Source organism: Schistocerca nitens, chromosome 2 (genome assembly GCF_023898315.1).
Source record: "Schistocerca nitens isolate TAMUIC-IGC-003100 chromosome 2, iqSchNite1.1, whole genome shotgun sequence".
Classification (NCBI taxonomy): domain Eukaryota; kingdom Metazoa; phylum Arthropoda; class Insecta; order Orthoptera; family Acrididae; genus Schistocerca; species Schistocerca nitens.
The window spans coordinates 794,505,294-794,517,850 of NC_064615.1; the positions used below are offsets into that span (position 1 = coordinate 794,505,294).

The window sequence follows — 12,557 nt, forward strand, 5'->3', positions numbered from 1 at the left end:
TTTTTCAGTTTATCCAGGTCCCATCTCCTTAAATTCCCACCTTTTTGCAGTTTCTTCAGTTTCAATCTGCAGTTCATAACCAATAGATTGTGGTCAGAATCCACATCTGCCCCTGGAAATGTCTTACAATTTAAAACCTGGTTCCTAAATCTCTATCTTACCATTATATATCTATCTGATACCTTTTAGTATCTCCAGGATTCTTCCAGGTATACAACCTTCTTTTATGATTCTTGAACCAAGTGTTAGCTATGATTAAGTTATGCTCTGTGCAAAATTCTACAAGGCGGCTTCCTCTTTCATTTCTTCCCCCCAATCCATATTCACCTACTATGTTTCCTTCTCTGCCTTTTCCTACTGACGAATTCCAGTCACCCATGACTCTTAAATTTTTGTCTCCCTTCACTACCTGAATAATTTCTTTTATCTCATCATACATTTCATCAATTTCTTCATCATCTGCAGAGCTAGTTGGCATATAAACTTGTACTACTGTAGTAGGCATGGGCTTTGTGTCTATCTTGGCCACAATAATGCGTTCACTATGCTGTTTGTAGTAGCTAACCCGCACTCCTATTTTTTTATTCATTATTAAACCTACTCCTGCATTACCCCTATTTGATTTTGTATTTATAACCCTGTAATCACCTGACCAAAAGTCTTGTTCCTCCTGCCACCAAACTTCACTAATTCCCACTATATCTAACTTTAACCTATCCATTTCCCTTTTTAAATTTTCTAACCTACCTGCCCAATTAAGGGATCTGGCATTCCATGCTCCGATCCGTAGAACGCCAGTTTTCTTTCTCCTGATAACGACGTCCTCTTGAGTAGTCCCCGCCCGGAGATCCGAATGGGGGACTATTTTACCTCCAGAATATTTTACCCAAGAGGACGCCATCATCATTTAATCATACAGTAAAGCTGCATGTCCTCGGGAAAATTTACGGCTGTAGTTTCCCCTTGCTTTCAGCCGTTCGCAGTACCAGCACAGCAAGGCCGTTTTGGTTAATGTTACAAGGCCAGATCAGTCAATCATCCAGACTGTTGCCCCTGCAACTACTGAAAAGGTTGCTGCCCCTCTTCAGGAACCACATGTTTGTCTGGCCTCTCAACAGATACCCCTCCGGCAAGGTCCATGGTTCATGGGGGGGGGGGGGGGGGGGCAAGTAGTGTGAAGCACATAATGTGCTATGGTTGAAGCACACCAGCACTTTGTGGTGTACACAATCCTTCTACATGACATAATTGCCATTTTTTTATGTTAGTGATCAGAATTAACAGAAACCCACATGTCAATTTTTTGACAAAATTGAGTTACCTGTGTCTTTCAACTTTAAGCATATAAGCCGATCATTATGTAGAGAAACTCCGTGTGTTCTGGCATTTGCTGTGTTGTTTAGCAGCCATTGTATCACCTAAATGAAAGAGAAACCCCACATGTACTAACGATATGGCCTTTCTCAAAATGCCATGTTGTCAGCAGTGTTTTAAACATAGAGAATAAGCTATATTCCCTCTTACTCTTTGGTGTATTTGATTTCTACTGTTATTGGTGCTAACATGTCAGACAGTGGCAATGCTCCTGACAAATATCAGGAAATAATGATGAAAAGGAAGAATGCAGTGGAGTTTCTGAAGCATGCAGCCATAAAAGGCGGATGAGTAAAAAATGAAGTGTATAATAATTGGAAAGAAGATAGAGTTCAACCAAAACATCATTGTTATGACTGCAGGTGAGCTCTAATCTGAAATTTAGTACTGATTCAAAATTAAGGTGTAATTATCCGTGCAGTTAAAGAGGAAACAGAAAGAGATTATACCATTGCAGGCCTTTCATTTGATTTTATGCATAATGTGCAAATGCCTCATATACCAATACGAGACATGTTTTACTTCAGTCTGCTTTCAGAAAGTGTCTTTAATGTGCATGACATACGGAGTGGATGAGGCAGGTTTTACCTCTACCAAGAAAGAATAGCACGAAGTAACCCTAATGAAATATCTTCATTTATTTTTGATTTGGACAACATGTTAAACACCTTCACTGGTTCTGTGATCCTTGTGGAGGCCAAAATAAAAACCATGCAATAGTGAGATTTTGTTGAATGCTTTTGGCATAGGGAAGATTTCAGTTAAGCACCCATTACCTTCCTATAAGAGGCCACTCTTATCTTCTGTGCGATATAGAGATTTTATCATAGTAAAAAGGAAAATTAGAAAGATGAATAGGATGTATTTGCTGAAAGAATGTGCAGAATTAATAACAGAGTCCAGTACAAAGATGAAATTTGAAATGAAAATACTAAAAACAGAAGAGATACTAAATTTTAATGGTGACAAAAGTTGTGGCTACACAAAGAGATAAACAGCACTTTCATATAACACAAATCATACAGTTTTCAAACAATGGAAAATCCAGGATGGAATGTAACAATATTATGAGAAGGAAAGTTGCTACTCACAATATAGCGAAGATGCTGAGTCACAGATAAGCACAACAAAAAGAATTTCACACTTAAAGCTTTAGGCCAGTAGCCTTTGTTAACATTACTCTCTCTCTCTCTCTCTCTCTCTCTCTCTCTCTCCTCACACCGCAACACACACACACACACACACACACACACACACACACACACACACACTCTGCAGTCTCAGGCAACTGAAACTACACTGCGAGCAGCAGCACCAGTGCATGATGGGAGTGTGACAACTGGGTGAGGGGTATGGAGGAGGCTGGGGCGGGGAAGGGGAGGGATAGTATGGTGGACAGTAAAGAGCTGCAGGTTAGGCGGGCAGAGGGCATGGGAAAGATGGCAATGATGATGGGGGGGGGGGGGGGGATAGTGCAAAATAGAGAAATAGTGTGTTTCTCTTGTCACCTTACAAACCGCACTGCATGCTCTACTTTGAGCTGCACTGTATTAACCGTCTCGGCCGTGCACAACAGACGGTTACAAGACCATGCTGATTGTTGGTGCAGCATCTTGTGTCCCACATTACTCCTGCTGATATAATTAATCCTGTACTTTAAAATTGGTGACATTCCCTGCATCATTCCCCATATTTTTGCATGTTTGCTCCCACACCTTTCTGGTGCCATACGATATTGTATCTCATCCTATGAACCCCTCCTCAGCCCTGACACTTTCTCTGTTCTATCCCAGTTGTGACTTCTTGCCAGTTTTAGTGATTTTTCACATTTCGCTATTGTCGACTCCCGCAGATTTCATCTTGTTTCCCCCTTTTGCATCCATTTCATCCTTTTCGTATATTTTCACACGTTTTTGGGTGTATTTTTGCGAAATTTTTTGGATGTTATTCTACATTATTTACTTAATTTTTTGCATTTTTCCACCATCGTGGATCCTTGCTCCTTCCAACTGCATCAATACAGAAAAGTCTCCTTATTGCTAGCCAGATCCCACTCCCTCATACTGTTCCTGTATTGTTCCTTGGCTCATGGAATCGCCCCTAATCACCTTACCATCAAATTACCCATCTCTGGCTGCCACCCCTCCTTCCACAATGACCTCCACCTGTTCAAATTCCGCTAATCCTTAGCACTCACCAACATAGTCCTGCAAAACCTTATCAACCAAGCCCAAATCTCCTTATAGTACCTTCTCTCCATCCACAAGATTCTCCTGCTTTGCAATCCCAAATTCCTGTAATCCATAACACACATTGAATCTCTTGCCCTGCAGGACCTTGAGCAACATGCAAAATGCTGCCTAAAAAAGCTCTCCACCCTGCTCACTTTCTACTCCCACCTTGGAGTAGCACTGTCTACCACCTCTGCAACAACCTCCAAACCTCCTCCACACCCCCTTCATAGCTCACAAACCCTGTCTCGCAGACCTACTACACTTACCCCACCCTCCAAAACTTCCTCCGATCACAACACAGAATCCAGAACCTAAACAGACCCACAACATAGTCATGAACCTTTCCTCCAGAAGCCTTGATGATGATGATGATGATGAGTCCCATACTTCTTTACAGAGCATAGGGGAGCGACGCGGGAGACCAGTGCCGCCTTACTAGGCAAGGTCCTAGTGGAGGTGGTTTGCCATTGCCTTCCTCTGACTGTAATGGGGATGAATGATGATGATGACACAACAACACCCAGTCATCTTGAGGCAGGAAAAATCCCTGACCCCGCCGGGAATCGAACCCGGGACCCCGTGCTCGGGAAGCGAGAACGCTACCGCGAGACCACGAGCTGTGGACCCAGAAGCCTTAGCCCCACAGAAATATCGATCCTTTCCAAAGGCCTCACCTTTTGCCCCAATCCCAAATTCAGTCATGCACGACTTGTTAAAGACCTTCTCTCCTTCTCCTAATCCCTACAGTGGAAACGCTTTTTTGCTGCCAGCTGTACCAATCAGACTCAACCAAAGCCCAATATTGAACCTTGCCTAACTCAGTTCACTCCTCTATCCAACAGTGATCCACCCCCATTGCCCTTAGACCACCCTTTGTTAACTTTCCAGAATTTCTTAACCTCAAACCTTGCATCACCATCATTCCCCAAATCTTTCAACATGCAGACTAACCTTACATCTGCAGAAAGAACTGCAGTCCACCATCTAAAAACTGATCCTGACCTTATAATCCTACCTGCAGACAAAGGTCCCACCACTGTTGTTCTGAAGCGCAAGAATTACCTGGCGGAACGACTCTGCCAGATATCAGATACTTCCACCCACAAACCTTGCCACAGTGACCCCATTCCAGTAATCCAGCAGGATCCCCAGTCACTACTCAAATCCTTAGACCCATCCCAGAACCTCTCCCCGGAGTCCATCTCTCTACTCACCCCTACCACTTCCTGCACTCCTACCTTCTACAATCTTCCTAAAGTCCATAAGCCTAACCACACAGGACGCCCCATTGTGGCCGGTTACTGTGCCCCTACTGAGGGAATCTCTGCTCTCGTAGACCAACACCTTCAGCCTATTACCCAGAACTTACTCTTCTATATAAAAGATACCAATCATTTCCTCCACTGACTCTCTACAGTTTCTGTCCCTTTACCACACAGTGCCCTGCTCGTCACTATTGATGACATCTCCCTGTACACTACCATTCCTAATGCCCATCGCCTTACTGCTATTGAGCACTACCTTTCCCAATGCCCAATGGATTCCAAACCAACAACCTCCTTCCTAGTCGCCATGACCAACTATATCATCACCCACAATTACTTATCCTTTGAAGGCATTACCTACAAACAAACCCAGGGTATGGTTATGGGCACCCCCATGGCACCATCCTATGCCAATCTATTCATGAGCCATCTAGTGGAATCCTTCCTAAAAACCCAGAATCCTAAACCCCTCACCTGGTTCAGATTCATTGATGACATCTTTGCTATCTGGATCGAAGGTTAGGACACCCTATCCAAATTCCTCCAGAACATCAACAACAACTCCCCCATTTGCTTCACCTGTTCCTACTAAACCCAACAAGCCACCTTCCTAGATGTTGTCCACCTCGAAGATGGCTACATCAGTACTTCTGTCCGTATCAAACCTACTATCCATCAGCAGTACCTCCAATTTGACAGCTGTCTCCCATTCCATACCAAGAAGTCCCTTTTGTACAGCCTAGCCACCCATGGTTGTCGCATCCGCAGTGACATGCAGGCCCTCTCGAAATATACCAAGGGTCTCACTGGAGCCTTCACTTACTGTAATTATCCTCCCAACCTTATACAAAGACAGATCTCCTGTGCCTTATCTTTCCAGTTTCCCACCACCTCCCAAAATCCCACCATCCAGCCACAGAGGAGCATTCCCCCTTGTAAGTCAGTACCACCCAGGACTGGAGCAACTGAATTACATTCTATGCCAGGGTTTCGATTACCTCTCGTCATGCCGTGAAATGAGAAATGTCCTGCCCATGGTTAATACAGTGTGGCTCATAAGTAGAGCGTGCAGTGCAGTTTGTAAGGTGACAAGAGAAACACTCTATTTCTTTCCTTTTCTGCTACTCCCCCTCCCCCCCCCCCCTCCACCCCGCCTCACCCCTGCCCTCCACCTAACCTGCAGCTCTTCACTGTCTGCCATCCCCACCATACTATCCCTCCTCCTCCCCGCCCCAGCCTCCTCCTTATCCCCACCAGTCACCACTCCCATCATGCACTGGTGCTGCTGTTCACAGTGTGGTTTCAGTTGCCTGAGACTGCAGTCGTTTGTGTAAATTTCATTTACGTGAGTGTATTTGTGTGCATATGTGTGTCTGTTGTTGACAAAGGCCATTGGCTGAAAGCTTTAAGTGTGAAAATATTTTTGTTGTGCCTATCTGCGACTCAGCATCTCCGCTATATGGTGAGTAGAAACTTCCCTTCTCATGATTCATCGAGTTTTGCTATTCACATGAAAGTGTTGGTGTTGGTGTTGTTTTAGTTTGATCATTCGTTGATTGAGTAGAAAAGCACACATTCTGGCTGACTGAACCATCCGTAATTCCATCAAGAACTTTAAATCAGGCTTATCAATATAATTGCCCATAAACGAGAAGAAAATACATGATATAAGGCAATTTCTACCATTCCCACCAATTCATCCAAAACTTCTACTCTGATATATGCAATTGTCCAAGATGTGTTAAAGAATGAATCATGTGCGGAGCTAATGCCAAAGAGAATGGAAAATAGATGTAATTTGTTTCATTTTTGTCTCTATTAGTGATAAAGTATGAGTTAAGTAATAATTTATGCTTATTTATTACAAAATATCGAGGAAGCCCACGTGTCTGCTACAGAAAGTTTAATTTAACATCAAGAAAATTTATCCAGACCGTCTACAGCGCATTGGTGTTCCTCCATCTACATTCATTTTAACAAAAAATAGGAAGAAAAATGGAATTGCAGCTTAATTTTAAGATCTGGAAGTTTTATGTATCTCCTGAAAAATTAAGTTTCTTGGATTTGTAGAGTTTCTCAATATTCCCATTCAATTGTTCTTAGTGAAATTCTACTATGTGAATACTGGACTGTAAACACAGAACACTGAGAATCCCTCTTTAAAGTGCTGTACCAACTGAGCTACCCAAGCGCGACTCACGCCCCGTCCTCACAGCTTTACTTCTGCCAGTACCTCGTCTCCTACCTTCCAAACTTTACAGAAGCTCTCCTGCGAACCCTGCAGAACTAGCACTCCTGAAAGAAAGGAAAACTGTGAGGACAGGGCGTGTGTCGTGTTTCGGTAACTCAGTTGGTAGAGCACTTGCCCGCAAAAGGTAAAGGTCCCGAGTTCGAGTCTCGGTCCAGCACACAGTTTTGATCTGCCAGGAAGTTTCATCATCACAGTGTTTGTGGATATTCTCACCAAAGGTATCCATCACAGGTAAAATTTTTGCTAGAAGTAGGCACCCAGCTCTCTTGATTCTGTACTTGATAGTCGCGTTATATGAAGTACAAGCTGACTCAGTCAAAGACTTTTGATACTAATATATACTGCTCTTCGCACAAAAGAACTAAATGAGCTAAAACAAGTCAGTTAATTGTTGTAAAAGCACAAAAGTTCGTGCATAGCCTGCACCAGGCAAATCCTCCCAGACTACAATATGTACATTTCAGACAAAGCACTAGAGAAAGTACTTCTTTTTCCAATAAGGGAATATGTTTCCAAATGATGATGTGTGCATACATGATGCAGAGAAGACTTTTGAGTACCAGTATAGCTCATATTGGCTTCAGTAGACTATCACATTGTCTCGTCATAAGCTAAGATCGTGAAGTGTACAATAAACTTATAATGTATCAAGGTGTTGCTATTTCTTCATTATTAAATAGCTGGTCACTATATTGTTGTAATATCAAAAAACTTTAGAGTTCCCACCAGAAAAACTTAAGAGCATTTCTGAATGTTGTAGGGGAGGGCCTCGTCACAATCACCAAACTCCTAAAGAGATCTCTTGTCAATAGCGTAGAAGTCATCATCATCCACCATTAGTGAAAATGGATGAAATATGTCCACCATGTGAATGAGAGCAGACTTTCCTGCCAAGTCTCTTACAGCAAAATTGTATGTAGAGTGTCTGTGCTTTGAGGCCATACAACAGGAAGGCTGCAGACTCAAGCTTCATTCCTCTACATCCACCATAAAAAGATTGTTTACTATTCAGGATAAAGCATGCCTCACAGTGAAACAATTTCTGTTCAAAGACCTGGCCATGGAAAGAAAAATATCTGAAACTGCTGTCACAACTGTCAGAGGAACTGGGCTAAGAACAGACACCACATCAAATATGCCTAAAATATCATAATCTTTTGGACAAAGCCCATGCATGTGATGTAACATATACATTAATTTCTTGATATGGTGTTCATGCTGGTCTAGCAGAGGGCTTAATAGTTTAGTGAAGTGGTCAGCTACATGATATATTACAGCACCCATTTTACTCATAATAGACTGAAGAGTAGTGGATAGTCTTCATGATCAGGTAGCACAGACATCTCAGAATCTTCCTTAATGCCAAATCGTGAGCACAAATAATGCTACTGCTTGAAGGAACTGGAGAAATATTGTGTGAAAAATAGAATTGTTTAAGGGTACCGATAAGGCAAATGGTGAAAAACACCTGCTTTGTGAGGCAAAATTCCCTTTCTGAGAGCACATACATAGAAAATTTCCTTTTGTTTTGCAACGACATTAATCACTGAACACTGAGACCATGTTTTTTGGTGTTAATGGTGAAGAAGTTGTTCAAGTTTCAACACTTACAAACTAGTAGTGTGAAAATATAGCTAGCTATATTGTTGGTTTTGACACTTTTAGAAACTATTACTTTACTGACAGAAAAATGACAAAACATGAGAGAAAAATACAAAGCAGATACCGTTTCAAAATACGGTACAATAAGTATGTGTTGTGCTTAGAAACCATGTCCTTACTTTAATGTATAACAATTGAATTTACTTTGCATCATTGGCAATTGAATGTGTAAGATTACAACCCTTGCTCAATCCATTGTATAAGTTCCCATTTCTTTAGGAATGGTAGTATTTATAAACTATAGTTTGCAGTTGTATCTGTCGTACACTTGCAGGTCTTCCTTTTTCTGGAAACAATACCACTCTTCATCATGTTGAATCACAAAGCAAACACAAGATAGAAGACAGGCATCCACTGAAACAGTTCTCAGCACTTCATATTAAACATTATAACCATGCAAAAAGAAATATCAAAGGATTATTTTGTGAGGTATGTTGCTTTTCCAAAAAATGTTGTGCAGTATCTCAGAATGATTGTTGTGGTAAGAACAAGACGTAGCCTCATAATAGTAGTTGTAAATAACGTTAAAAGTAATTTTATCACAAAGTTGTGAATGTGAAGTACTTTGCAGTATCATTACTCATTATTCAAATTCCTCTATTAAACATATATTTCTGCTAAGACATTTAAGTTCTTTTATTCTGTTAATATATAATTAAGTTCTGTAATAGTCTTAAGAGTAATAGATTACTCTTGGTAACTGTTCATAACAGTCTGAACCTCTTGAGTATATACAATTATTAATACTGTGGCCTTTTTCTCTTAATCTTACAGTGGAATCTTGCTAATTTGTACAATATCTTTCTCTCTTTTCAGCTTATTTTCCCAGCCGTTTTTGTGTTTTTGTCCCTGCTTTTTACATTTGTATTTCCTGACTTGACACAGCAACCAGCATTAGTTATTGATCCATGGGTTTACGGATTCCCAAATTATGTTTTTTTCTCCTCTCAAAATTCCTCGTATACATCACAAAGACTTGAGAATGAGCTTACTGGACCCATTGGGATGGGAACAAGATGCATCAGTAAATATAATGAAATGTAAGTTCATGTCTTGAAGTTAAGTGTGTTTATTACAATCATCATAATCATAATCATTATCATTATTATTATTATTATTATTATTATTATTATTATTATTATACTATATATGGTGCGCATTTCACGCTGAATATGTGTAAGTAGTGAGTACATCCAGAAGAAACATATGAATGGTCTAAATTGTAGGAACATGTAGTTTCCTCCTTCATTTCAATTTCTCGTCACATAGACATAAGAACTGATTAAAAGATGCAAACATAAAAATATTATTTAGCAGAATAGGGGCCTTTATCAGGACAGTGCTGAAAGCCGAGTAAAATAAATCACATCCTTCAGAGATATGAGACCAAAACAAATGCTGTATGCACTCACTAAATAATAATGTTATATTAAGGACCACTTCTAAGTTTAACTGTTTCAAATTCATTGCATTGTTGAACAGCTCCCATTATCATTCTTCATCTTCTCATTTTCAGTGAAAACCATTGTACAGCTAGAAGCATTAATATGTCTTATGAGCATGATGTTATCTTAACACCAGTGAAAGAGCAATGCTCTTGCTCTGGTGGCACTCCACAGTGTGCAAAGACAAACAGGTGGCAAGAACTACCAAGTGCAAAAGTAAGTTTTGTTATGATTATTTTTTTCTGTATTTTTGAGTATTATGAGTGTGTCACAGTGAAAGAACCCTTATATGAGAAATTTTATTGTTTTATGCAGGTCAAAAACTGCTCATGAAAATAATTGCTAACCAAAGGTGTGGTAAAAATCACAGGGGAATACTCATAATTACAATAAATGTGAAATGAAGCAGTTAATGCAGTGTGAATGCTTTATTTGTAGCCTGTTAGCCAGAACTGGTTGGTGTTATCAGACTAGCAGAATGTCTCAACCAAGAGGCACCACCACTTCTTTCATGGTCTCAGATTGGATATCTTGACCTATTGACACTGCCATTACTATGCTTAAATGATATATCAGGCATGTACTGCAAACAAGGAGCAGCAGGACAGCCACTTAGTTAGCAGACTACATGCATTATCCACATAATAGTTTGTTATTTCAATTGATGTGTTTGGTAATTCTAATCAGTATTATTCTTTACATTACTTCTGTAAGAAAATTCAATTTTCAAGTTGATCTAGTCATCAAAAGCTGCAAAGTACACTGTAAACATTATCCTGGAAAGTTACTGAAATATTTGTGTTCAGATTCCAAAGAATTATCAATAACATTCACAGCCATACATAATGGCAGGAGGAAAATATTTTCAGCTAGGCACTAAAGATGGTATTATGTTGAAAATGCATTTACTTTTTGACATAGTCTTCTTTTGGTTAACTTTGGTCATTATTTTGTAGCAAGTACAGCCTTGAAGTACATTTCTGGAAGGTTTGCGATATTCCCAAGTACTGTTAACAGGCCTCATAATAAAATTCAGTATGTTTGCCTGATACAAATTTGGAGATAAGTGGAAGTCAGGTGGTGCCAAGTTGTGTGAATAGCATGGATGCTCAAACTACTTGTACTTGGGATGTATTTGTGGCATTTGATAAATCACTAGTTATTTATGGATTGTACCAGATGATGAACACTGCAGGAAGCTCAGTCCCCATATCCTAGATATGGGCTGGGTGAACCCATGGTTCTCAAGTTGGTGACTAGTGAGCATCACCAATCATCTGTAACTATAGACTTTGTGCACCCTTCAGCAAGCACCATGCAGCATTGCAGTGGAATGTAGAGAGTCACAGGGAACAAGGACCTTAACTGAACTGCCTGCACCATGAGGTCACTATGAACATCTATACAATAATTAAAAATAAACAAACAAATAAACCTCTATCTCAAGGTGTGCTACATCTTGATGGTGTTGATGACTGTTGAGCAGAAACCATCATTAGTAATTCAACCCCTGAGGTACTTGCTGAACTCCATTTGTATAAGGCTTACCCAAGCAAGAAAGGCTGTGTCATCTTTTATGTGCAAAATAGATTGCAGTGTAGCAGGAGCTCTGAAATCTCTTGAGAACTTAAAAAATAGAATATTTCTGATGGAAACAGCTACCTCACACCAAGCTGAATGGATACAGGAAGCAAAGCTAGAATTGTGAGTGAACTGTACATCATCCTAAATTGTAGCAAGGGGGTCTTATCCTGCTGAGACATAATGCGTAAAGATGTGATGGAAGAGTAAGGAGGTGTTGCTGTGACAGAAGTAAAAGTAAAATAAAAACCACTTTGTCTGACAACATTACAGCAGAGTTCATCTGCCTGAAAGTGAGACCATATGACCTAACCCAGTACACTGCTTCAAACGTCAGCACTGAGGGTACACCAAGCATAGCAAGCATTGGGTGTACAACATGTGAAAAATGTGGCCAAGCTCCACATGAAGTAGTTTACTTCTTCTATGCTATATGAACTGTAAAGAGAATGATGTTGTTCACAGCTGTGACTGTTGAATATCATTGGATGAAAAGAAAATTTACGTGATAAAAGAGAATACCTCTTTACCAATCTTTGTACCATCAGTTGCTTCATTGACAAATAACAACTCGCAGACAAATAACTCTTCAAGTTTGAAGTTCTTCCCTATATGCAGACAGACAGAAGTTGAACAAGTGTGTTTGCAATGATGAAGTAACTGCTGTATCCATCAGAGAAGTAAGCTATAGTGAAGAGACCTCAAACTAAATGAAATAGTCATAAGCCTTCAGACCACATTGAAC

General features: G+C 40.3%; 1 protein-coding gene across 4 annotated transcripts in view; it reads left to right on the forward strand.

Moving 5' to 3' along the window:
- The window catches only part of LOC126237047 (ATP-binding cassette sub-family A member 7-like), a 607,922-nt gene that overhangs the window by 353,660 nt on the left and 241,705 nt on the right, over positions 1–12,557 (forward strand). For all 4 annotated transcript variants that reach the window (XR_007545025.1, XR_007545024.1, XR_007545023.1 and 1 more), the window contains exons 29-31: positions 9,061–9,215; positions 9,603–9,826; positions 10,303–10,447. Coding sequence is in view for 1 of the 4 variants with exons in the window: in XM_049946811.1 (XP_049802768.1) it covers positions 9,061–9,215; positions 9,603–9,826; positions 10,303–10,447 (524 nt within the window). In the remaining 3 variants the exon portion in view is untranslated. The remainder of the gene's footprint in view (positions 1–9,060; positions 9,216–9,602; positions 9,827–10,302; positions 10,448–12,557) is intronic.